Source organism: Oryza sativa, chromosome 8 (assembly GCF_034140825.1).
Source record: "Oryza sativa Japonica Group chromosome 8, ASM3414082v1".
NCBI lineage: Eukaryota > Viridiplantae > Streptophyta > Magnoliopsida > Poales > Poaceae > Oryza > Oryza sativa.
In genome coordinates this window covers 24,314,495-24,342,435 of record NC_089042.1, presented here as the reverse complement: position 1 = coordinate 24,342,435, position 27,941 = coordinate 24,314,495, and the positions used below count along the sequence as shown (strand labels likewise).

At 41.4% G+C, this 27,941-nt stretch overlaps 2 protein-coding genes and 1 pseudogene across 3 annotated transcripts; all 3 read right to left on the bottom strand.

The window, feature by feature from the left end:
- Positions 1–272: 272 nt before the first annotated feature.
- LOC107281978 (uncharacterized) lies at positions 273–4,963 on the bottom strand. Of its 2 annotated transcripts, none has more exons than XM_015793883.3 (7): positions 4,526–4,963; positions 3,036–3,390; positions 2,703–2,956; positions 2,406–2,618; positions 2,240–2,332; positions 2,036–2,137; positions 273–905 (listed from the first exon to the last, which is right to left on the bottom strand). In XM_015793883.3, the coding sequence occupies exons 2-7, from the start codon at positions 3,331–3,333 to the stop codon at positions 528–530; spliced, it is 1,338 nt and encodes a 445-aa protein (XP_015649369.1). In that variant the 5' UTR covers positions 3,334–3,390; positions 4,526–4,963; the 3' UTR covers positions 273–527. The 2 variants fall into 2 exon arrangements, with proteins under 2 accessions (XP_015649369.1, XP_025883242.1); XM_026027457.2 differs by lacking the exon at positions 4,526–4,963 and adding an exon at positions 3,534–3,895.
- Positions 4,964–7,367: 2,404 nt separating this feature from the next.
- Positions 7,368–11,380, bottom strand: LOC136351602 (uncharacterized; annotated as a pseudogene).
- Positions 11,381–12,985: 1,605 nt separating this feature from the next.
- LOC9272626 (uncharacterized) lies at positions 12,986–15,822 on the bottom strand. The gene is made up of 5 exons (XM_015792804.3): positions 15,295–15,822; positions 14,597–14,654; positions 14,427–14,510; positions 14,182–14,323; positions 12,986–13,872 (listed from the first exon to the last, which is right to left on the bottom strand). Exons 1-5 carry the CDS (start codon positions 15,737–15,739, stop codon positions 13,582–13,584), a joined length of 1,020 nt encoding a protein of 339 aa, XP_015648290.1. The 5' UTR covers positions 15,740–15,822; the 3' UTR covers positions 12,986–13,581.
- Between the last annotated feature and the right edge of the window lie 12,119 nt (positions 15,823–27,941).

Genomic DNA, 27,941 nt, shown 5'->3' with positions numbered 1-27,941 from the left:
TTACCTGATGTTGCCACGTGTTAATTTGTTTGGATGACACGTTAGCACAGTAGGGATGAAGGCCCGCTCATTTTTTTTTTCTTAGCCCAGCCCATTTGGCCACATACTTCACATATTGTTGTGGCCCATCCCACTATGAGATCTAGGAAATTTTTAGCATTCACCCATTTCAAGCAACAATTAATCAGAACTTCGCAGCACATAAGAAAATAGGCCCAACATCAAGATTGATCACATGGACAAACAATCAGAACTTCACAGCACATTACAAATAGGCCCAACATCAACATATATCACATATACCAACTTCACATAGCACCATATTACAAAAAAGTTCACAGAACCTAGCACACATATGTTCACATTAAGTCCACAAAAGTTTGCCATAGGATGACATTCAGTCCACCATAGCACCAAACATCATTTCACATAATCAAGTCCACCACATGACAATAAGTTCACAGAACCATCAAACAACTAATATAAGTAGATGGAGTTCATCACAGTGCAGAAGATCATAAAGGAGACTAGGACAGATTTAAGTTACCCTGGGAAAGGCTCAAGATACGTCGAAGGAGCAAATTGTTCTCTTCCTGCTGCTGCTTGAACTCTGCCAACTCCTTTTGAGTCTTTGCCAGTGCTTCATTTGCAAGATTTGCTTGTTCTTTTAGTTCGACAACTTCTGCATGGAGAATGGCTGAACTTTGCTTTTCAGCTGCAAGTTCTTCCTGAAGTGCTGCTTCTGTCGGTGTCACTGATTTCTTGGAGCTCATCTGCAGACCAGCATTTTTCAAAAACGTGGTATTGGAATTGTCCCGAGAGAGAACCTTGGACACAACTTCTGCACTAGTTCTTGGTGTCTCACCATCAGGTACAGGTTCTTCCATAATAGCTTTCATACTTGACTGCAGCAATGATTGAACATTAGCTATGAAATTAGATACATGAAAAACTGGCTGCTGCATAACACATTCAAAATACTGGCAGCTGCACAACACATTCAAAAAGTCACTGAAAACTGATGGAAAGCTACCAGGAAGCACAAACTAGAGGTAAGGAAACTTGTATAGAATGCAAATTTAACCAAATTTGTTTTCCATAAGCCAAAACAGAAACAAATTATATGAGTAAGCCAAGCATTCCCATATTTAGAAATATTGCATTGCCCTCTTAACTGTGAAAGAGACCAGAAACATTTTGAGTTCTAACTATGGTAGAATGTAATTATTTTCTATCTAGCCTCTAGCAACAATGCAGGCCAAATGCTTCTTGACAGAATCTAGGATACTGTTTTAGCATATATCAGAAGGCTGACTTTAGACTATATTTGATTAGCTTTCATGGCAGCTTTTGATTGATGGAACACCCTGGTAGCTATAAAAGAACAAGGTTTTCCCCTCAACTACTTTCATAAAATTCGGAGGGGGTGCAATGTTATTTTCTATTCCTCCTATGATGCCTAAATATTTTCCCTAGAAACCACTAATGTTTAGAAAGAAAATACTAGTGTGGAGTACATAATCCCTCATAATTAAGTTTACTTTTCCAAGTTACAATGAAATAAGTTTTGAAGTAGTAAAGGCTGAAATATATTCAGTCTTATGTTCATATGATTCAAAACCTCAATACATGCAAACACCACTACAGCAGCTTAGGTAAAAATGAGTTTTCATGAATCACACCCTCAAACCCGGGATATTGATAAAAATACAAACTGCAACCAGGATCAATTGATGAAAAAATGTTTATGTAGCTTATTTGGCATTTTAACCCAATCTCAACTTATGTTGTATATGGTAAGTTGTCTAGCGACAAGTTTCCAGCAGCTACAAATTTAGTTTGGTATGTATTCTAACATTGTTAGAGTCTATAAATTCCATTAAGTCTGTAATGATCTTAGCTGCAAATATCTCTGCACACTAAGGACAGAAATTATCCTATGGATGTAAATATAAAATGAGCTGAATTAATAATATGTTGGCATAGGTAACAAGGAATTGAGTTCAATGTTGTAAGAATATACAGAGTGACTTACAATTGCATCTTTGGCAGCATCACTTAGACCTTTTTCCCTACTGGTATGGCAGTCCTCAAAGGCATCCACAGCATCAAGCTCTACAACCTTGTTCTTCTCCTTCTATTTCAGTACAGAAAATGCAGATCAATTATTTTATATATCTATTACATTAGATAAGTGGTTCTTAACTACAATTAATGCTAAAAGATAATGGGAACTTACGTAAGCGTGCAAGTGTGCAGCATAGCTGCGAGATCCCGTAGCCTGATGGAACCTAACATTAAGCCGGTTTTGCTTGTTCTGTTCAGAGATTTGCTACAAAAGATGTATGTGTTAGACATAGTCGCAGGTATAAAATGAAACAAATATGTCATTAGAGATGACATACCATATTCTTTGGATTTGACCACTTTGCAACAAGTTCCAGCCACTGTTCATCAGTCATGCTACTTATGGGAGAGGTAGTTCTAATCTCGTTAGCAGGTACTCCATTGAAGTAGGCCTTCTTCAAATTATACCGTGTTTGTCGTATCCCTTTCTGCAATACATCAGCACAAGCATCCCTTGTTGGCTGGTGTTTTTGGTTAATGGCCAACTTGACCTGATGGTTTGAATTGCAATCATTAAGGAGTAACACTAGGTCATATAATAGATGAAATATAAAAGAATATAGATAGGCTCTTACAGATAACTTGCCCATGAAGTTGTTAATATAGCCTTCATCATCCTTGTACTGCTTCCAATGAGGGAAGACATGAACTTTAGTCCTAATGATAACACCAGCCTCTGATGCAAACTTGGCAGCTTGCACCGGTTCATCTGGCCTTTTCTTCCCTTCGGCAACAGCAATGGGCATTCTTCCCATAGCTTTGGTCATCTTGTCAAGCATTATTCCTGCAGTTGGTGGCCTTGATTTTCTTGTGCCTCTTCGTATAGGTACTACAGAGTATTCAATTACAATGTTAGCATTCATCAAATAGTTAAAAATAATAAATTTCTCTTCGTTGAACTAACTTGCCTTCAACATCAGAATTGGTTTGCTGTGCAGGTTGCTCTTCATGGTTGGCATCATGTCCATATGACCAGTCCATCACCGGGCTCGGGGGCCAGTTCACATCATTATCTTGAAGCAAATGTCCACTGCCCACATCTTCATCACCATTGTTTTCTGTTTCTGGAGGCAGTTCTTCATGGCCATTACCTTTACCTTGTTCTGCTATGAGTTGCCTTTTCGCTGACCTTGTTGAGACTCCAGGAGGCATTTCGGTTGGAGCACCCGCCCTCACTCTCTTTGATATCCTTACTCCTGGTGGCATCTTGAGGGTAGGTTTCTTCTTCGTCGCACACTTCTTTCGTCTAGTTTGTCGAGGGTACTACAATAATAAACACAAAAGTTGTAAGCATGTGAATAAATTAGCAACAATCATTAAAAAAATAATCAAATGCTGCACAAATTAAATGCGGAAAAATTATTGCAGATATCCTAGCCCCCCCACAGCCAAGATAGAAGAAGCACCTCAATCATTATGGGGACGGGCTGCTCCGGTTCTAAATATGAATCATCATCACACTGAACCCCTTGTTCATCATCTTCAGGGAGAAACTCTGATGTATCAGAACCTTCTCCATGACTTTTCTTGGTGCCTGAGTTTTTTGTCTTTGAAGATGCATGTTGTGTTTCGATATGTTTAATAGTGGCAGCTATGTCTTTGATGCCAAGTTCATCAATCCTTCTTATATTCTGCAAGATTTTCTCTTGCCGCGTTCTTTCATATTCGTTTTGTGCAGGTTCTTACATGAATACACATATTTTAATGGTCAGAATACTAGATGGCATTTTGATGGCATTTCCTAAGCATATAAGCATTTTCAGAAATAGAAACAATAAAGTATCTAGGCATTTGGGATGAAAAAAAGAGAGACCATGCTCATCAACATTGGGGATTTAATGATCAATGGTGAAAAACAACTTTACTTCAATATCTAGTAAAAACAACAGGGTGATTCACTTTTCCATTTTAAAAGACAATTTTGATGAGAACTCTGGAAACACTTTTACAGTGAACAACATTGGTCATATAAATGATATAGCCATTATATCATTCTCTTTCACCTAATAAACTGTATCTATTTATACGACTAACTCAAATTATTGGTACATTCATAAACACAAACAAAGCAGAATCTAAATAAAATTTCCATTGTTGATCTGAAATCCACACTCTGGAAGATGCTTATGGCAACTTGAGGCACAAATTTATTTGAGAATCAACATAGCATGATTAATTTAAAGGTGCGCCTGAATAACACAGAAACAATGCCATATGCAGTAGCAAACTAGCAATAGCATCAACTGTTATTGTAGATAGTGACCTAAATCGGATTGCACACAGAAAATTCTTAATAGAAGTTGGACGGCAAATCAATCCACATGATGTATAACATCTAATAGCTTGAGACAGTACACATAAACATCTGAGCTTGAGACGACAAGATAATTTTGCGTACCTCGTGCTACTGGACGTCGACGTCTTCCCATCGGCTAGGTACGGCGACGGTGCAGGGACCTTGTCGATGGGGTACCCGGCTCCGGTGCGGCGGTAGGCGTCGACGGTGTTGTGGGAGATGGCTTCGGTGCGGCAGTAGTCGTCGACGGGGTACCGGCTCCGATGCAGCGGAAGTCATCGACGGCGTAGTGGGGGAAGGATCTGGTGCAGCGGTCGTCGTCGACGGGGTTGCAGCGGAAGGCGTCGTTGCGGCGGCTGTCGACGACGAGGAAGTAGGGGACGGATCTGGTGCAACGGTCGTCGTCGATCGGTTTGCACGGGAAGGCTCCGGCGCAGCGGTTGTCGTCGACGGGGTTGCAGGGGAAGGCTCCGGTGCGGCGGTAGTCGGCGGCGGCTCTGGTAGAGCGGCGCCCCGATGGTGTGGCGGCTGGATTTGGGGATTAGGGTTTGGTGGGTGAGAGGCTTTGTAAATATATAGTGGTTGCACAAATGCCCCTGGGTGTTGTTTTGCTCTTCGTTAGATGGAGGATAAAAGTGACATTTCCCATTCTGATTTGGGCAAATGGGCGGCAATGGAATGTTTTGGGGCTGTCATTGGCGGTAGGTTTAGGCGCCAAACGAAAAATCCTCCATCCATGAGTAATTAACATTATCCATAAATCGAAAACATTCAAATTATACTAATCTATCTGGATTAACAATTTGACTTTAAAAATATACTCCCTCCGTTCAATATTATATAACTTGAAAATTTGGATTAAGGGGGTGTTTAGTTCCAGGGTGTAAAGTTTTTAAAGTATACGGACACACATTTAAAGTATTAAACGTAAACTAATAACAAAACTAATTATAGATTATGCCTGTAAACTACGACACAAATTTATTAAGCCTAAAACATCCGTCATTAGCAAATGTTTACTGCAGCACCACATAGTCAAATCATGGCGCAATTAGGCTCAAAATATTGGTCTCACAATTTACACGCAAACTGTGTAATTGGTTATTTTGTCTACATTTAGCACTCAATGCATGTATCTAAACATTCGATGTGACATTTTTGAAAAAAAAATGTGGGAACTAAACACCCCCTAATATTATTTTTTAAAGCAACTTTCCTATAAAAACTTTTTGGAAAACACAGACAATTTAGCAGTTTAAGAAGCATTCACCGATTAATCGGAATACGGTTGTCAGACGGAATACGGTTTTCCACAACACTGCTTTAAGCATGACTGAATTTATTTTTAGAAACTAGCACCTATAATATATTATAGGTGTCTTTTTTTAATTAATTGGCACCTATGACAAATTAAAGGTGTTGGTTTTTTTTTTAAAAAAAGAAAACCAACACCTATAGTATTGGTGTCGGCTCTTCTATAGTCAAAATCTGCTGTGGACGTCTACCACAGGGGCGCGGTCGTCGTCTCCCATGTCATCGAGACCTCCATGTCATCCTCGTGGTTGCTCACCTCGCCATTCACCATCGACACCGTGGAATGCAAGAACCTGGTTCCAGCCTCGGTGGTGTTGCCGGTGGATCTAAAGCCAAGCTGGAGGATGATCGGCGACGGAGGATTTGAGCCAGGCAGGTGATAAAATCGTCTCAGTTTACCATTCATGGATACTCCCTCCGTCCCATAAAAAAATCAACTTCTGGCTATGAACCTGGACACATGTTGCGTCCAGATTTATAGTCAGAAGTTGGTTTTTTATGGGACGGAGGGAGTATATAGGTCCAATTGAAAATTGAATTTTAAAAATTTTATGTTCACTTTAAACTGGGTGAACCGGTCGGTGTTTGTAGGAAAAATGTTGGACCGGCCGGTTTTAATAGAACGGACCGGGTGGTTTGGACCGACTTACCCCTCATTCTTATCGGTAGAACTCACATATAACGAGGGTACAATCGTAAATCAACACACATATAACAACGGATTCAGATCCAAACCAAACCAAATCGTAACAAAAAAAAAAGAGCTTCCTCCTCCATGGCGGTGAGAATTAGCAGGAAGCGCAGGAGCCCGCCGACGCGTGGGCTGGGGACCTCCACGACGGCGTGCTGGAGCGCGTCGTGGCACGCCTCCCGCCGGACACATTCTTCCGCCTCCGCGCCATCTGCTGCCGATGGAGCGCGGCCGCCGCGTCACCACACCTGCGGCCGCATCCCGTCTCCGACTCCGACCGCATCGCCGCAGTAGCGGCTGGTCCAGGTGCCGCATCTCCAAGGCCGATGCTCCCAGCGCTGCTGGTGAAGAGGACCTGGTGCTGGCCATGATCGAGTAGCAAGCTTCTGGTGCTTATGCTGCTTGCTTCCTGGATGTGGGCGACAACAGTAGCTTGAGAAGAAATGATACTTCTTTGTACAGCTTGGTGAATTCAGATTGAGATCATGAATGTGAATAAACTTATGGCTGATTATTGTGTTATTTTGAAAATGTGAAGACCATATTTGTGTCATTTTTTTATGTCAATTGAATATGACAATTAAGAAAAAAGTGTAATGCTTTGAACAGATGCTTGAAGTGTAAGTTGTGTTTGTACAGATTGAAATTGGTTTTTGCTGCTTGAAATGTCATGGTCTGTACAGTTTTAGACTGATATGCAGTATGTCACTTGGAACAAATATATATGTACATCACTTTGCATACTGTTTCACCAGGAAACTTACTGGATTGCCCAAAAAACAGAAGTAAAATATTTTCTCTTCTCCTGAAATTTTTGACCCAACTGCTTCACATATTGTTAGGAATATGAGTTAGCACCATGAACCTGGGAAAGAAATCAAATAAATGCAAATCATTGCTGGTAACAACTCTGTTCTTAAAATTGCTAGCTCAGAATCTCGATGTGTTTCAGATATGCAATGGCAAATGAGTTCACAGAATAAATCAGTTGTGACATCTCAGTTACATAACACAAAATAAATGAGTTTATAGCTCATCCCAATTACATATGACATATCAGATAGATGACACAACTCAAGATATAATTTAATCATCATCGGTGTCTTCCGGCATGTCATCTTCAGCGTTCCCATTGCCACTGTCACTACAGTACTGCAATATTGTGTCATCTTCATCTGCATCATCCCTACTGTCTTCAGTCAAGTTAGCTTGGTTGTTAAGGTCTTCTAAATTAGCTTCAATAATAGTAACTTCTCCATCTTCCTGCAAATGGTCTAGATCCTCATCAGCATTACCTTCATGCACTTCATGTTCTGTATCAGAACAATTATCATCTTGGTGTACATCAAAAATGTGGTCATCTTTTTCAGACACATTATACATGTTCCTATGTTCGAATTTCTGCACAATTCGCCATTCGTTGCCCAAAGAGGTGTCCTGCAAGTAAAATATCTTCTTCGATTGAGTTGCTAAAATGAAAGGGTCATCCTTGTACCAAAATGATTGGATGTTGATGGATTTGAAATGCCCGTCATCCCTAACTCCTCTTGTCTTGCCAACTTGATTGAACCAATCACAACGGAAAAGAACCACCGATCGATAGATATCTAGATCAGAGTTATACTGCAACTCAAGAATCTCCCTAAGGACACCATAAAATTCAATGTTATCCCCTTCATGTGTACCATCAACCATTACACCACTATTCTGCGTTTGGAGGTATTTCTCACGGTCAACAGTGCTATACCGGACTCCGTTGACAATGCAAGATGCACAACTCTTTACTCGGAGATCAGGACCACATGACAATGCAAATAGTGCTTCACTGACCACCCCTGGATTTTCTTTCCTCAGCTTCCAGATCTGATATATATATATATATATATATATATATATATATATATATATATATATATATATATATATATATATATATATATATATATATATATATATATATATATATATATATATATATATATATATATATATATATATATATATATATATATATATATATATATATATATATATATATATATATATATATATATATATATATATATATATATATATATATATATATATATATATATATATATATATATATATATATATATATATATATATATATATATATATATATATATATATATATATATATATATATATATATATATATATATACAAAAAAAATACACATGTTATTCCCAATTTGAAATTTCATCACCAAAAAATGATATTTTTGTAAGTGTGTGTCACTTACATGAGTCTTAAACCACCTAGCAAATCCTTTTTCAAGTCTTCTGTCAACATCATGTGCATCTTCTTTCTCCAACTCTTCTCTATGCATGCTGTAGCAAATTATGACTCAACAATTAGGAAAATATTATATTTAATACAATACATGTGAAATAAACCTACATAAATGGTGCTTACTCCAAATATGGTTGAACCTCCTCACAGTTATTTAGCACATACCAAACTAGCTTATCCATGATTTCATCCTCCATGTACTGTATCCTAGTGGATCCTATGAGTTTAACACCATGCATAAAAACAGAGCTGTTACCATCCAATGGCCCATCCCCATGACGGGCGTCCCGATTAAATCTAGTGTCAACATCCTCCATGTACCTTGAACAAAATGTCAAGGTGTCACTTGCTACATAGGCCTCAGCAATTGATCCTTCAGGCTTAGCCCTGTTCCGCATGGAATTCTTAAAGGTGCCAAGTCGTCTTTCTATTGGGTACATCCATCCATATTGTACAGGACCTCTAAGTAGTGCCTCATCAGGTAGATGTACGGCCAAGTGCACCATCACGTCAAAGAAGGGTGGAGGAAAAATTTTCTCAAGTTTGCATAGGATCAGCGGGATGTCTTTTTTCAGTCGTTTGAGGACATCTATCCTTAGATTTCTACTACACAATTCCCTGAAGAAGTTACCAAGCTCTGCAATTGCTTCGTATATATCCTTGTCCACAAATCCTCTTATGCCGGCAGGTATAATTCTTTGGAGAAGGACATGGCAGTCATGAGTTTTGAGCCCCTGCACCTTGGAACCATCTGAACTTATGCATCTTGCTAGGTTGGCTGCATATCCATGTGGATACTTGACACCTTTGAGGAAGTTACAAAACTCAATTCTTTGTTCCTTCTTCAAGACATAGCGAGCTTGTGGGATGCGAACTGAGTTGCCATCCTGCTGTAAGTGCAAGTTATGTCTTATGTTCATATCATGCAAATCTATCCTCGAATTGACTGTGTCCTTTGTCTTGCCCTCGATTTTGAGCAATGTGCCCAAAATGTTGTCACATATGTTTTTCTCAATGTGCATCACATCAAGATTATGTGGCAGCAACAAATCTTTCCAATATGGGAGCTTCCACAGACTTACTTTGCGGCTATAAATTAGTGGCCCTTCATCCTCTCCACGTTTTCTTTTCTTACTTGTATCATGCTTACCCGGTCTAACATCTTTCACCTTCTCTAACTGCTCGAGGACCTCATCTGTGCTGAATTTTCCTGGCTCAACCTGGTTTTCATGGTGTCCATCAAAAGCATGGCTTCTTCGCCAAGCGTGTGTCCTTGGAAGGAAACGACGGTGGCCAAAGTAGCCTATCTTATTTCTTAGTGCTCGTGACAACGGATTTTTGTCACAATGAATGCATGCATAATAACCTTTTGTAGTTCGCCCTGACAAGGTGCTTAGAGCTGGATAATCATGTATGCACCATAGCACGGCGGCACGAAGATTGAACTTTCTAGCACTGAATGCATCATAAGTACTAACACCTATCCATAATTCAAGCAATTCTTCTATCAGAGGCTCCAAGAATAAATCAAAATCCTTTCCTGGAGATGTTGGACCTGGGATCAGTAATGACATAATGCAGTTCGATGGATCGACAGATTCCCATGGTGGTAGATTCAAAGGCATAACAAGGACAGGCCACATGCTATACGAATTGCTCACCTTGCCAAATGGATTGAATCCATCTGTAGCTATGGCAAGCCTCATATTCCTTGCATCTTCTGCGAAAGTTCGATACTTTCTGTCGAAGTCCTTCCAAGCCTCCCCATCTGCTGCATGGCTCATTTCATTATCCACTGGCTTCCGCTTGATTTTGTGCCACTGTGTGTCTTCAGCTGTTCGTTTTGATGCAAATATCCTCTTTAACCTTGGGATAAGTGGAAAATGCCTCAAAACTTTGCGAGGAACCTTCCTGTCGCCAACCCCATCTTCTCATCTGGATTCACCACATATTGGGCATAGATCCATATTGGCATATTCCTTCCGAAATAGCACACAATTATTCTTGCACACATGGATCGACACATATCCAAGGCCCAATTCACGAAGATATTTCTTTGCCTCATCATAAGATTTTGGTAATTGACATTGAGGGAATGTCGAGGACAACAACTTCAATAATTCAGTGAAAGCTGTATTGCTGATTCGATAATATGACTTGATATGGAGCAGCCTCACAAGAAAGGAAAATCTTGAATGGTTAGATCCTGGGCAAAGTGCCTGCTTCGCATCTTCAAGAATTCTAGCAAACCTTGGTGGCTGTCCATCTTCCTCTGCCGCAGTGTATAGTTCACCTATTAACTCTGGAACTCCATTGTCATCCTCGGGTTCATACCCGCCCACATCTGTCCCTTCATTATGGTTAGTTTCATGTACCTGTTCCAAATATTCGACATCTTCTGTATCAACTAATTCTCCATGATAAATCCACCGGGTGTATGTTGATGACATCCCAAAAATATGTATATGGTCATGCATTTCTTGCTGAGGCAGTGAAGTGTGGTTAAGACACCTACAGCATGGGCATGGTATGTCAACGTGTTCATCAAATCTTTGTCCAACAAATTCCATGAACTGTTTCACTCCCTCCATGTATGCAGGTGTGAATTGTCTCCCATGTATCCAAGTTCTGTCCATCTGCTTTGGCATGTTAAAAAAGCAATTAGGCAAACAAAGCTAATCCATTTTTTAGGACAGAATATTTTCTAAAACATTAGATGGAACAGCTGGTTGCTACATGACTTAAACCATGTTGATTTGTTCATAATACTCTGACTTGTTTCTCTGTTCATACAACACAAAGCATAATCTTTCATAGCTGAACTTGCATTTCATACTCAGAGTAATGTACTTATGGAAAATCATACCTTATATCTACTGAACGGCGTTGGTGATGGGCTGTGCGCGCTGACGACAGGATTGAGAGAGGAGGTGCTAGGATAAGACGGTGGGCGAGGAGCAGCCGATCTGTCTCAGTCGTCGAGGATCCCCCGCGCCGACCGGGATCTCTCCGCAGCCCCACCGACCAAGATCACTTCACCGCGCCGCCACCCACCACGATGCTCCACATCACGATGCCGGCCAGCCTGTGGAGCCGCCCTTTCCTGCACTGGTGGGATAAGAAACCTCCTCCTCTGCGCCGTCCCGGTGGCTAGGATCCGCCCCCACTGAGCTCCGCCTGCGCCGCCGCCACCCTCCCTCCCTGGCTGTGACCAAACCCTGCGCCACCGCCCCCCTCCCTCCCTGACCAAACCACTAGGTCGCCCGCATAAAGCATTCAATCATTCTTGTGTTCGAGAATTGAAAGGAAAACTAAAAGTAAAACATCATCAGCATGAAAGCTCCTTGCAGCGTAGTGGTTAAGCTAGAATTATGGTTAGTCACAAGTCGTGGGTTCGACCCCCAAGTGCTGCAGCATTTTTTTAGAAAAAAGAGTTCACATGGGCTGCACAGATTCACACATGGGCTGCACAAATTCACGGACTGCACAAATTTGGGCTGCGAAAAAAAAATTCACATGGGCTGCACAAATTCACGTGGACTGCACAAAGCATCTGCTGGCCCGAAAACGCACCTGTGCTGCATATACAATGTGGGGTCCAATAACAATCTGGATAGCCACGTATACAATGTGGGGTCCAGTGACAACCTAGATAGCCACATATGCAAGGTGGGACCAACAACAGCAGAATAGAGATTTACTTACAACTGACGAAATATATTTCAGCATATTGTATTAATAAAGGAGCGTCATAAGTGTGTTACATGAATGGTGCGCACCATTTTGTGACGAAATTATCTATTGTTTTATGACACCATTTTAAATTTCGTCATGGAGTTTCGATGTCTACCCTCCGCCATGAGTGATCCATGACGAAACATGAAATTTCGTCATAGATATGTTATATTCAATGACGAAATTATACAACGTCATGAGCAAAACGTCATAGATGGACGATTTCCTACTAGTAGTTTTGTGATAGATTGGTGAAAGTACTTGTAGCTTTATGAATTTTACTCAATTCTTTTAACCTTCGTCCACCAGCATGCTTTGCTCCTGTTAAGTTCCTTTCCCTCGTTCTATTACTAGGGAGTACACCAAGTATCTTCTCATAATCTGATTAAGCTAGAAATGAAAATACATAATATCTCTTCTTGTTGATCAAATATTTGTGAGATTTTTTAAGGAGATACCATATTTCAATACCTCTCTAATGTTTAAGTACCAGGAGATATATCAAATTAGCACTAAAAAGAAAGTTGTGGCACCTCCTTGTTGGGGTGGTAAACGTAAACACTTAATATTCATACAAAATGGGCTAATGTAAACCAAGAATCTTCGGAGAAATGCCACCCATTGACACATGGAGCAACCTATTCTGCTGAACATGTGAGTTCATTGTGGGCTCCATTCTCATGCAACACCCCAGTTAAGCCCAAACAGAAGGAAATCTTAACTTATTCTTACAAACCATCCACTAACAACTCACTACACCACTTTCCAAGTGGGAGTGAGCAACCAAAAAAAAAAAAACTTAGCCCTACCCTACTACACAATACATCCAAGCATCGCCAATCCCCAGAGTGAAAAACCAAACAAAAAGAAATTTTCAAGTGGGGGAATTTGAATTTGAGGTTTGATTTGCCACACCAAAAGTCTTCGGCTTGTTCAACTGCACTACTGCATCTACGGTGCACCCGCCTCGCCCAATATTTTAGTATAGTGTAGCAGCTTTGCTGGCCGCTGCAACATGCAATGAACACAGCTAAGCTATTTGCAACACTGTCGAGCTCGCGAGCGGCAGAAAAGTTCAAGGTTTTTTTTTTTTTTTTTGTCATTAGGCAGCGACGTTGGTAATGCCCCAGGAGCGGTCGGCGAGGTGGAGGCATTCAGGGAAGCGGAAGCAGTCGACGAGGTGGTCGATGACGATGCCGGAGGCCTGCATGAAGGAGTAGACGATGACGGGGCCAACGAGGCGGAAGCCGCGGCGGACGAGGTCCTTGCTCACCGCCTCTGACTTGGGCGTCCGGAACGGGATGTACTTGTGGTGCTTGTACCTCCCCACCGTCGGCCGGTGGTTCACGTGCCCCCATATGTATCCGCTGAACGACCCAAACTCCTTCGCCACCTATACTCATCCGCGTATGCTTAATATTTTTAGAGTCCATTTTCAAAAACTTTAAAATCTTGTGACATACACCATCTATCCAAGAAGATCAATTGCAGGCTATAGAAAATTAATTCTATCCCAAAAGACATATTTTTAGTTACAAATCTAGACAAATGTCTTTATAGGAAATTGATTCTTCGAGATTGATGGAGTGTTTGTTCTCCCTTGTTTAATATATGTCATATTTGTTTTAACATTTTCTTTAATGTTTTGAAGTAAAACTTGGCAAGTTTTATGAACGATTCATCGTGGCCATGCTGTACTCGCCTTCTGAATGCATTTGGCGTTCTCGATGATGCACCGGACCCTGCACTCGGCCAGCTTGAGCTCCTTGTTGCCGCTGATCTCCGCGACGTCGTTCTCGTCCATCTTCGCCACCGTGCTGGGATCGAAGTCCGCGAACGCTTCCCTGAATCGAGATCACCCAACAGCCATGCATCAGCCATCGCCCAGTTTGGACAGAACAAAACCATGAAGAAATCACGTACAGGAATGTTCAGAAATTCAGATACCTGTACATGTCTCTTCTCTTGAGTATCTCAGTCCAGTTGTGGTCGATGAGCATGCCTGACAACGCAAGCAGCTCGAACAGACGGCTGCAAATTGCAATAAAGATAGATCAAGATACAGAAATTAAGTAGAAATGGACAGTAAATAATGGTATTTTATACGCAGTACATACTTGTCGTTGTACACTGGGACACCCCAGCACTCGTCGTGAAACTGAACGTACGCCTCATCTGCACAATTGACGGGTTTCAGACTTTCAGTTAGTGATCAGTTTTCAGCTCTTGTACTTCTTTTCTCCCCTTTTGGATTTATGTTTGCTCAACAAACTGCAAGCAGGTGCCAAAAAGAAAAGCTACTACAAGAATATGGAGAGAAGTCCCTTTCTGATGAAATTGTCAACTGAATATTTTTCGTGAAGGCATCATCAAGTGATGACTGAAACTTAGTCAAAATCAGAGCTTCATCAGCCAGTGATGTCGATGTCGACTTTTGCTATATCCAAAGTCCCAAACTTGTGTTCTGCTGAGGGTAATGTTACCTACTTTTTTTTAAAAGAAGAATCATACTTAATTACTAATTGCACTCATAAGTTGGTCCAACACTAATTAACTAATTTGTTTTTTTTATCTTGCATGTTCACTTATCCGACATCCTTCACTTTTCCTAACAATAAACTGATGCTTGCCTTAGGTGACAAGTACATATTCTTTTTAACTGCCTACTGTTGTTAAGTAGGCTGAGATGATTGTTCATCAGAATCTGTCCACCAAATGAAATACAAAACCAAAAAACATATCTGCATGACTGCATGAAAATTAGCACAGAAGAAAGAAAAACATATAGCAAGTAGTAGTAATAACCATTTCTTACCACTGTTCTTGGTGATCCAGCTGCACCTATGCAAGCTCCCAGGCTCACTGCAATCAAAATCCTCTTCTCCCCCCTCAACATCATGATCACTAACCTTGTCATCATCTTCTTCCCTCCTCCTCTCCAGGGACACAAGCACATCACCCCAGGGGCTAAATGTGCCACCATACAGCAGGGGCACCTTGGGCTCCCAGCTAGAGTTTGAGCTGCTGAGTGAAGAATCATTGGAGTTCTGTGACAGGGAGAGTGATGAGAGTGTGAGGTTGGAGCTGCTCCTCTGGATCCCCAGAGGGTAGATCCTCTGCATGTACTTGCTTGCTGCATGGTTCATGGCACTCTGAAGAAGATCATGCTTGTTCCTGTCTGCTATGTTCTTCATCATGCTGTGGTTGGGGCTCCTCTCAAATGCATGGTGGTGCCTGCTATGTGATGATGTGGTGAGCATTGTGAATGCTAAGTGGCAAGAGTTTTTGGAGGCAAGATTCAAGGAGAATGGGTGGTTTTGCAATGTGTGGTTGTGGGTTCTTGGGGTATTATAAGGTCTGAAGGTTGAGGTGTTGTGTCCTGGCCTTGGTTTGGTGGCATATGGGCTTCATGGTAGCTGGCTAGCTAGCTGCAAGTCTGCAAGACAGCTTCCACTGGATCTTATTGAAAATGTGATGGATGTGATGTTTTTAGTGAGTGGAAAGTGGTGGTGGTTTGAACTTGGGGGTACAGGAGACATTAGTTCCTGGGATTATACATGGTTGGTTTTCCCCTGCTACTCCCTGTCACTAATTAATTGCCTTTTCGGTAATTATTCAGAGGGGATAATTTATTGAGTGTTTTATCGGCAAGAGAACGGTTGTGATTCGGAGGTTGGTTTTGCTCACATTGGTAAACTTGATTACTCAGTTTGCAACTATGGTTAAATATTTGAAGTTCTATTTTACCCTCCTTTTCCACAATTCTATTGTCAGTCTATATATAGTGCCTTTTGGAGTGCCTCAGAAATGGTGATTGGATGGTAGTTATGCAAAAATTAGTGGAAATTTGTTAATAGCTTTGAGTCTAAGATATTCGTATTGATGCACATTGGATATGAGAAAGTGTTTAAAGGTAGGGACTCATATGTAACTTTATTGAACACTAAAGTGACAAGGCTCAAGGACGGCATTGTAATTCCCTATTTGCATTGTCTAAACATTATAGTACATCGTTTAACAGGGGGAGTATTTGTTTAATTTGTTGCTCTTGTACTATATGGTTAAATTTAGTGCCACAAAAGTCTCAAGTCGTCCTTTTATCTCAGGTTTGGTAAAATCATCTGGATGATTCGAATTACATGTGGCTAACTTGATTCCACTACTCATTTTCATTGATCGCCTTTCCGGTAGTTCTACTTGGCTGAGAAATTCTGAGCTAACTGCAATTAATACCTTTTCCAACAGATGGTAACATGTTAATTTAGTAGCAGGAATTGCGGTAGTTCAAGCATAGGACACATAAGGTACATTTGCCTTTTTCTTTCAGATTACATGGCTAATTTCATCCTGGTTTTCTCTTTCAGTGATCATCTTTTAGGTGGGTTTAATTCATTGACCTGATAAACAAGTACTTGCCTAGTTTCATGGATCATGTAAAACAATACCCTAAATATAGTTTAACTACTAGAAAACACTGATGGTTTAGACATCAACTGCTAGACGCATTGCTTCCTTGGACTTCAAAATGTGCTACAGTATCTGTTCACTTACATGGTCAGTTTTATCCCAGTTATCTTTGTCACAGATAGCTCATCCTTTTGTCAGTTTCTAGAAAGGTTGGTTAATTTCATCAAGTAATTAACTAAACCATTTATGGTAGTTTAAACTAAAAAATGCTGTACATGTACTCTGTTGCAACCTACATTGTGACGCCTTGCTTGCATACATGCATGCCTAACTTCTTCATGCCTCTCTCATCTGTCAATATTCACTAGTGTGTACCACCCCTTGGTTTATGAGAAAATTGGGATTATACTATCGCAAAAGAGTGGTTTCGCTGGAATACTATCCCTTCAAACTGATTCACTAAAATGCTATTCTAAACTAGAGGTGTTCACCAAAATACTATTTTCACTCTTTTGGGTAAATAGAAATGTTTTTCCTCAATTTTAACTTTTTCCCGGACCAAAATACCCCTGATACGGGCCCACCTGTCATATCTCTCCACTCTCTCCTCCTCCTCTTCCTCTCTCTCGAGGGAGCGCTGGCCACTGCTCTCCTCCAGCCACCGGCGCTCCGCCTCCACTTCCACCGGCCACCGGCCACTGCTCTCCCCCTCCCCACTCGCCGCCCTCCACCCGCCCCGCCCGGCTGCCTCCTTCGCTCCGCCGCGGCGCGCCGCGGCCACCGTAGCCGTGCGCGCGGCCGCGACATCCAACTCCCCGGCGGCCGCGTCCCCGAAGAAGAGGGCGGCGAAGGTGGGGTGGGCGTGGCGGCGTGGGGCCAGCGAGGGTGGGGCGGGCGTGGTGGCGCGGGACTAACCTTGTCACCGACGACGACGAATGCACCGTCGATTGCTCCTTGGTGGTGGCGATGCGGCGGTGATGCGGCGTGAAAAGGCGGGGATTTGGACCCCGCGACCGTGCGCACGGCTACTGTGGCGGCGGCGCGCCGCGGCGGAGCGGGCGGAGGGCGGCGAGCGGGGAGGGGGAGAGGGCTGCGCCGGCGGCTGTTGCGGATGATTGGGGCGGCGGCGACGCGAGCCGAAAGAGGGAGGAGGGGGAGGAGCACGTGGGGGAGCGTCGGGGGCCGGCGCTGGCGCCGGAGCCGGAGCCGAGGGCGACGGCGCGAGTAGACTGAGGCGGCGATGTGTGCAGAGAAAGGGAAGGGGGAAGGGGAGGAGTAGGTGAGGGAAGGGTATTTTGGTCAGAAGAAAAACTAAAATAGAGCAAAATCATTTGTATTAACCAAAAAGACCAAAAATAATATTTTGGTGAACACCCCTCAGTTTAGGATAGCATTTCAATGAATCACTTTGAAGGGATAGCATTCCAGTGAAACCATCCGTTTGCGATAGCAAAATCACAATTTTCTCCTTGGTTTATAGTCTATCCTTTTTTGTTTTCTCCTTTAGGATATCAAGTTATCAACACAGTCCCTAGTACACATGCATTTAATCATATATGCATAATTTTTGTGAGAATATAACTAATGTTTTTTCATAAAAAATCTATTGATACCATTTCTATGTACCAAATCATTATATTTTTACATATATTAGTTTTAGACTAGCTTAATGCCCGTGCTTTTCTACTGGTAAAAGAAAATATCAACATGTTGCACATAGTTTTACAAGTGACCATCCATCTAGATTTGGTTGTTTTTTTTAATATTAAGAAGATCGAAGGGTAAATTGCAGAATTTACAATGGGGTGGGTGGGCACCATTAGTCCATTACCATCTTAAGGAGTATGAATAAAAGAATAGCTTTATTTGGTCTTTGCATAAGACAATAAAAAAAATCAAATTACATTTTTTTTAAAATGGATTAAATCGGTCTCTACATTCAAAATATATGTACACAACCCATGCATTCAAATTACATAAAATTAGTTTTATGTATACTAGTGATTTAAGATTTCGGTACTCGAGTACATGCATCGTAAAACGACACCAATTTGTGAATGGAGGAGGTAGCTTCATTAGCACATTCCAAACATTTTATGATTGATATAAGGGAAATGAATTCTAGTAGCTTTGAAGAAGTGCTACATGTTTTAATGAAAGAAAAGAGGGAAAAAGTGCCGATACCTAGCTTAAACCTGACTTCATATGTTACATGTGTTTGTTTGGGTGCCATTAATATTCTAGTCTATTCCTGGATTAATACTTGACAACTTCATCAATTCGTTTTATTTCTTTCGGATTGGTCTTCCCAACGGTTAATTTCACAAATTCAGAAAGCAAAAGTATTCGGTATTGGTTCTTTTGGGCTTGGGGTAGGTATCATGGCTCACTTTTCCTTCTCTTCTTAATTACATATGACCTTCTTGTATATTAGCTCCCCTAGCAAATCAAGTCTACGTCTCACGGCTAACAAATTAGTGGAATGCTGCGTGCATTTTTCTTGATTTCTTGTTGGCAGTACAGACAGAATAGTAGAATGAGTTGCATCAATTATTTGCCAATTGTACCTTGAGTTATTCTTCCTATGTCGAATGCATAAGGACCAGAGTTTACAAATTTCGACGAAAACCGGTCGAATTCCGTGAAATTTCGAGGTTTCTACGAGGCTCGAAAGTAGAAGCCATCTGAGATTTCGATGAGTTTCATCCAAATTCAATTTTGAATTGATAAAAAAAAGGAAAAAATCAAATAAAATCTTATAAATAGTATGATATTCATAGAACCTATTGGGATATAAATTTTAAAAATAAAATGATGTATTCCGTGAATTTACTGAAATTTACAGTAAAAAAACAAAAGAATAACGAATTAAAAAAAGGAAAATAATTTTAGTTTATCTCTTTTTCTAGTTACCGATTGAAATTTCGATGATTTCGCTCGGAATATCACCAAAGCCGACTGGTTTTCGCGAGCTTAAAGGTAAACTTAGGGAATTTGTATTCAAATTTTGGTTTATGAAATTTGTTTGGAATCTATCGGCTTTCCACCCGATTTCGCGAAAACCGTCATTCCGCCAGAGCCCGAAAGGCCATCTCGGAATTGTAAACCCTGATAAGGACCATGTATATGTACATATAGTATGGATCAGGATTTGTTGTGGAGTATATCAAACAGTTGAATCATTTTTAGATGTGGAAGATATATAGTTGTGTCATGCAAAAGTAGATAAAATTTACAACATGGCATCTAAAAATCGTGTAATGATGAAGATAATGACAAGTTAGCCGTTTACGACGAGGAAGGTTGAGAGCCAGTTATCCATGTCATCAATTTAGATGCGGCTAGCAAACAGGGGCAATCTTGTCCTTTTAAAATTTCTTTCTCCACTTTTTCCCTATAAATGGTAAAACAATGCCCTCTAGTATCCTCCAACCAATTATATGTGATTTTTGTGGTGTCCCTTAGTAGTGAAACGATATTGCAATGCCTCTTAGGCTGTGTTCGTTATGAGATGTTGGAAACTTCTCACATACGCACGGAAAACAAAGTGGTGGATTACCACATGATTAATTAAGTGTTAGCTATAAAAAACTAAAAAAAGAATTAATATGATTTTTCAAAATAACTTTCCTATAGAATTATTTTTTGAAAAAAAAAACACCGTTTAGCAGTTTGGAAAGCATGCGTGTGAAAAATGAGGGAAGTGAGTTGAGAACCTCAACTAAAGAACACAACCTTAGCCAATTCTAAAAAAATTATATGTCCAGTAGCAAATTTGCCAAAGAAATATCAGAGAAAGAAAGGAAAGATAATTCTTCAAGAGAAAAATTGTGTATGGCAAAGCATTATTGAAGCTTATCAACCCAATACATGCTGAATGGAGCTGTTCAGCACCTGATCAGAATATATTATATGGTGCATGATAGGCCCAATGCTAAAGATGTAAACAACTCTGAACAAATCCAAGCTTGGAAACATGCTTTAGATCAGAATGATTCACAGATCAATCATCAAGAAAGAAGCAAAGGATATGCATTGACCCTTGCATCATCATATATTCATACATATATGAAGTTCTTCTTTTGCTTTAGTTGCGAGGTCACTAGGGTAACCAGTGACCCCTTGTCCAATGGACAAGGAAGTATCATCTTTCAGTTCACATTCAAAGATGCTCAGCGTGCGCACATATCTCATATCTTCTGGTGGAACAGGCCTTTCCATCAAATTGTAAAATTGGACGCCAAGTTTGAAATGGCATATTGGCATTAGAGCTTTGGAGCTCTAGTTGCATTGGGTGGCAGCTGTGTATCAGCTGACCTCTGAAGAAATTAATCAATTCTCTGTTGCCAACCAAATTCTCTTATGCTGTATGAGCTTATCTACCTAGCCAACCAAACAGCATAAGAGAAATGAATCTAGTATAATTATCTACAACTACAAGTAATTAAGTTACTAAAAATTGCACTACTGAAAATGCCAATATGCACAAGCTCTCTTGCTCCAGCTAACTGTGAAGCTAGCTCGATCATGTATGTCACTTCCATCTTGTGATAAGGTGCAGGCTGATGAGTCATGTCAGGGCCTGCATTTGTTTAAGCCTCAGTGAAGCTGAGCCTAACTTGCCTGCTCACCTAACGCAACTCATCAAATCCCACTTTATGATCGCAAGAGCTTGAGACTACCAAACCACCGTAGACTACATCAGATTACTACTACTACTAGTTAGCATGGATTGTGTGTATGATGTAGCTAGCCACTTGGAAATTAATGAAAGCAAATTTAACTGGTATTTGCATGACTTGTTCTGCACAATCTGTGCTGATGAAGCCTCAAGCTTTCTCAAAAATCACCATCCATACATACATGGCGTGTGCATCCGGGCAACATGGCGTTTCTTGAGCCCACGCGTGAGAGCGTGTCTCGCTGTCAGACTGCATGGCATGGCAGAGTGTAAATCTCCAAATGATTTTAAGTGCGTGGTTTTGTACTGTAAATCTGTAATTTATCATGGAGAAAACTGAAGGTGATGGTGATCATGCAATGATTTAGCCACCCTATATTTGCAGGTAATATGGGCTGGCCATAGCAGTAAATAATTTGCCCGGGATTTTCTTGACAGTAATCACATTTGCGTCCAAATTACTGCATCTCTGAATTTGCTTGGCTTTGAGGTGTTTCTCTGAATTATTTTTCGTATGTTTCCATGCATGCCGAAAATGCTGCCGGTCTAAGAATTGTAGATGATTCATTTATTTTCTTGGACATCAGAACTACTGTATTCAGAAAGACAGAACAACTATTGCATTCAAAATCACAGAGCAGTTTCTGAATTAGAGTACTATAAAGTTTGTTTCTGTTCATCCATTCCCCCTTCTTTTATTTGCTACAATTAATACTTAGGCAGTTCAGTTTCTTCTGAATTGGATACTAGCACTATCCAGTATCTAGTCTTGATACACCTATCTGTACTTCTACAGGTACCCATATTTTTATGCTTCATTAAACAATGCTATACTAGTTTCAGGTAGTTGAAACTTAAGACTTCCTTCCTCAGTGATGTTTCTAGTCTCTTCTTCCATGATTTGCATGGCTAATTTCATCTCTCTAATCTCTATCATTTTAACCTTTCCGGTAAGTTCGACAACACAAAACGACATGTACCCTTGTATTTTACCATGAAAGAAATAGCGGTGGTTTGAACTTTACATAGGACAATTCCTGGCTGTACATATGCATGGCTGATTTTGCCCAGCTGCTCTTTATCAGCAGTGACTTTTTGGCACATACATACATTTGCTGGTTCTTGTTTGCTTCTTGTTCGTTTAGTCTTAATTAGTAAATCAGGCTTCAAGAGCAATACTTGGAATTATTGAATGCAGCTTAAGAATTATAATGGCTCTGGTGAAGGGTCAGGTAGAAAGTGACACATATCAGATATGCATGCAATGCAAAGATGTCATTTCAGAGAAGGAGAAGGAGAGATAATACTATATACTAGTAAACATGCAAAGAAAGAGAATGACATTAACAGAGAGAAGAATTGCCTTACACCAAAAGGGACATTAGGAGTAATAATTAGGCATGTATGCATTGCATACATGTTGGATATTATTTATAAGCTGGAATAAATTTAGATATCTACGTCACTTCATTAGAGGAAAATGTGCATGAACTTGCACCATCGTCATCATGCACCGTGAACTCTTTTCCCCATTTAGTTGTGAGGTCAGTAGGGTTTTGCGAGTGACCTCCTGTCCATGAGGACAATGAAATGCCGTCTCTTTTGTTTTGTTAACCAAGACTCCAAAGAGGCAAAGATTCTCATTGTGGGCTGTACTTCACAGTTCACTGCATATTTTGCCGGTAGATCGAAGAAGCCTTTCTCGCAAATAGCAAGATTGGAAGCTAAGCTTGCAATGACATGCAAGTCCAAGTTGCACACTCTGATAGAAGAAGCTATATAACACTCGTGTCATCTACTACCATGATAAGAGCAAGGAATTTAGAACTAGCTTGCTCCCAAGAAGAAAATGCTAGCTCTGAATATACTGTCATGAATTGATCATGTTTCAGATACTCCCAGTTTTGATCACAGTCATCGTTTTCCTTATGCTGATAAACCAAAGAATTAATCATTTTTAAATAAAAATTTTATATATGTGTTCTTAGCGATTTAAAAACAAAGATGAAAAATAAACTACAATTTAAAAAATCAAAATCAACTCTAAAATTATGTTTTAAGATTTAAATTTTTAGCTACGACTTAAGATGCAGGGTAAACGACGGAAGTGATTATCTCAGTAAGTGAAAAAGCACAATGAATTTTAGTAGACTAGCTATAGGAGAGTTTTCTTGTGAAAGGTTTTCATCGATTTTGTTGAAATAAATCATCAGATATAAGGTGATAGGTCCATTACAAGTTCCGATCATCATCTAAACAAATACAAAGTTCAGATATCATTATAGCTCACCGCTGTAGGAGATCATTACATTTGTTTACGAGAAGTGCACAAACGCATGTACTCATCGTGCAAATCTTGCCTGCTCACCTACTGCAATAAGCAAAGCTCACAGAGATCGATCGATCATGATGTCCGAGAGAGATCACGCTCCAGTGCTTAGCTTTCGCGACGACTTGAGACCATGCACCGAACCACCGTATACTTCAAGCCTCTGACTGATCATTAGATCAGTATATTAGTAATCCATAGGCTTCTAGCTTAGCTACAATTGCATGACTTGTTGTACACATATCGCCGACAGCCGACATAGGGCGATGCCTAAAAGCAAGTATAATAGTAGGCTATAAGCCGACTAAATGCTGAGGTGGAGAAAAGAAGAGAGGAGAGTGAGGAGAAGCGGGCAAACTTACCGCGGACACGAGAAGAAACTCTGTGAGAGAGATAAGTGGGTTCTATATTAATTATAAAGAGCTAACTATTATATGGGTGGGCTGAGAGAAGGCTAAAAAAACCTTATAACAATAAGTCGGCTGCATTATTAGCCTTGCTCTAACTGAAATGCGCATTATGTACGTATTAGCGGTGAACTTTAAGTGAGCGACGTCGTACGCTTAATTGAGTAGAATTGTTGGCATGCAGCGATGGAGTCACCGATCGAGATGAAGGTCTCGTGAGAGAGAGAGAGGGTGAGTCTCCATCTCGGTTAGGTCCAGGCGGCCGAGTCGGAGCGCACCACCCCCACTATCTTCCTCGACGGCGACGGCCGCCGGTGATTCGACTTGTTCTCGTCGTCTCCGTCCGTCGGCCCGGCTAGCTTAGCTTCAGTTGCAGTATATGCCTCTTCACGCGTCACATCGGTTAGGCCTAGACCGTGAAATCCCCGCGAGCGCCCAGGACCGAGCCGAGACGGACGTCGTCGAGCGTCCGGCCCGCGCACGGGAGAGTGGAGACGGGTGCGGAAAAGCGAGCCCAGGAGGGAGCGGCGCACGTACGATCTCAGGCGCGCGTGTCGGCCCACGAGAACGCCCCGAATTACGCAGCGGCGCGCGCTAGGGCCTCGCACCGTTGGAAATCCCCGCGAGTCCGCGAGCCCAAGGCCAGAAGCAACAGGCCGACGAGGCCGGAAATTGCACAGGCGCGCGCGTCCGGCGTCCCGCACGCGTCGCGCCCGAGTAGTTAGGGGAGGGTTCCGGCGGCTCGCGAACCACACCGATTGGAAGTAGGAAAAAGTCCACTTAGACTCCCTTAATTGTTTATGGAATCTAATTCATGACCCTTAACTGGAAAACCGGGTAAGACAACTCCCCGAATTATTGAAACCAGTGCAATTTGACTCCTCCAGTGGTTTTGGAGGACGGTTTTGCTGACATGGCGCTGACATGGCAGTGCTAACCCGGTTTTCATTCCACGTGGCGCTTATGTGGCATTAGAATTAAAAAAATATTTTGTGGGACCCATCTGTCATTCACACACAAAATATATTGTGGGACCCACCGACATGTGGGGCCCACATGTCATCCTTCCTCCTCCCTCTCTTTTCTAATGTGTCGGTGGGTCCCACAATATATTTTGTGTGTGAATGACAGATGGGTCCCATAGATATTTTTTTAATTCTAATGCCACATAAGCGCCACGTGGAATGAAAACCGGGTTAGCACTGCCACGTCAGCGCCACGTCAGTAAAACCACCCTCTAAAACCGCTGGAGGAGTCAAATTGCACTGGTTTCAATAATTCGGGGAGTCGCTTCACCCGGTTTTCTATTTAAGGGTCATGAATTAGATTCGGTAAACAATTAGAGGAGTCTAAGTGGACTTTTTCCTTGGAAGTATAATAGTTGGCCAAAAGGCCCGGGATCCGATGGCTCGGCCCATGGTCCAAGACCGGCACGACTGGTGTTATTCAATAAATGGACACAGATCGTTATTCAACTTCCAGTACCTTTGCAATCACGGACAATTTTGCAATCAGTTAGCACAAACTCACAAAGCACAAATACTTGAATGGAAAACTTTTTTTAACGAAAATAATGGAGAAATGCTCCGAGTGCATCGAATGCGACCAGCAGGAGGCGGCTTGCCATCGCGGCTTGAGATCCGCCCAGTTCAATGTCTACTCCCTCCGTCCCAAAAAAGACAAACTCTGGGTTTTCGTGTCCAACTTTGACTGTCTGTCTTATATGAAATTTTTTTATAATTCGTATTTTTATTGTTGTTAGATGATAAAACATGATTAATGCTTTGTGCGTGACTTGTCTTTTTAGTTTTTTTCATAATTTTTTCAAATAAGTCGGACGGTCAAACGTTGGGCACGGAAATCAGGGTTTGTTTTTTTTTGGGACGGAGGAGGTAGCTAGCTGCATGATTCGATGAACACTCTACAGGCGCCAGTGATGCGGCCTGCCATCCTAGACATGAGGATGGCCGATGGCGCGCGTGTCGACTTACTGCCGCATGGAGAGGGAGAAGTTTTAGGGATGGGGATCAATCTAGGAATGAGCACAGAGAAGAGGAAAGAAGGTAAGGGGTCATCTGCAAATTTGTATAGAGGTTGCGGGCGCTTTTCTAAAAAAAACACCCCACCTAGATCGTGTCCGTCAGATCACGATCGAAGGGTATATAACAACCGAGTGCACGAGGTTAGGTGTGTGCATAGGATATCTCTCTGCCGTGATTCTATCTCCCTCCACAAAACACAAGTTGTTTGCCTCTTTCTCCACCCAAAAGAACACAAGAAACCCAAAAGAACACAAGAAGATGATGCGTCTCTTCCCTGGGAATCCATGGGACTGCCGAAATACTTAATCCGAAATGCTAATCAAGTGCCACACAAATTGGATCCACGCGTACGAGGGCGAGGCTACGGAGCCGAGCGTCACGCGCCGCGGGCCGGCCGAGCTCGCTGCTCAAGTGTGGATGCCGGACAGCAGGACGAGCAGCTCCAACCTTGCCAAGACCCGCATCCTCAAGCAACATGGCGTCCCTTGAGCGCCGCGCGCGGCCACAAGCGCCATCAACCGTGGCATATCCGAGCTTTACCGGCGTTGAGTTCCCATGAAGGAGGATAACGGCGGATCACCGATGAGCTCCTGCGTTCCACGAAGTTGTCGAGCTGCACGACCATCTTTCGGTTCGTGATTGCAGCGACCGGTTCCTCTCGCGTGCTGCCAGCGGGTTCAGTTTATTGGGACTGGTGTATTTTGAAAAGCGTGCACGTGGAAAACGATATGGTAAGTTGGGAATCCCTACCAACAAACACAGCATAAGAGCAGGTACAATAGCATACTATTAGCCAGCTACAAATATATTTTAATGAGATAAAAAATGAGAGAGAAGAGCAGCACGAACTCCAAAACACAGTGTGTATATGACAGGTGGGACCATATACTAATAGTATAGTAAGCAATTATTGAATGAATTGGCTATTAGATTGGCTATAAATGAATTGGAGTTAGCAGTGGGCTATACTATTGAACTTGCTCTTAAGCGACAAAATTGAAAACCATAGCCTCAATTGATTCCATCTCTATTATTATAAAAAATAAGATATTTTTATTGAAATTTTGGTATGTTTTTCGTATATGAGTTAATTGTATGTAGCAAATATTCAATTCAATATGGGTATATAATAACTAATCCCTCCATTCCAAATTGATCTACATATTTCATAGGTGCACCAAGACCAAGAAAAGCTAATAACTCTCTCATACTATATTTACTCTAACAACAAACTCAATGCATGCACCATCCCCAATATTTCCTAGCCAATAGCAAATCAAGATATTGTATGTAGGTTATAAATACTTGTGTGTATGGATGCATGCATCAATATCCATTCACTCCAATGCACAAATAACGAATACACTCAATAAATGAACACAAATATGTAGATCATTTAGGAATAACCTCAAAAAAATATATGTAGATCAATTTGGAATGTACGGAGTATTATACACCTCCTCCTCCCACTCCAACACAACCAGACCACACACCATCTTGCCACCCTATTGCAGGCCCCCTCTCTTGATTGTTGTTCTCTTTTGTAATCCCCTTTTCTTGTTTCTTTTTCTATTTATTTTCTCCTAATCATCATGA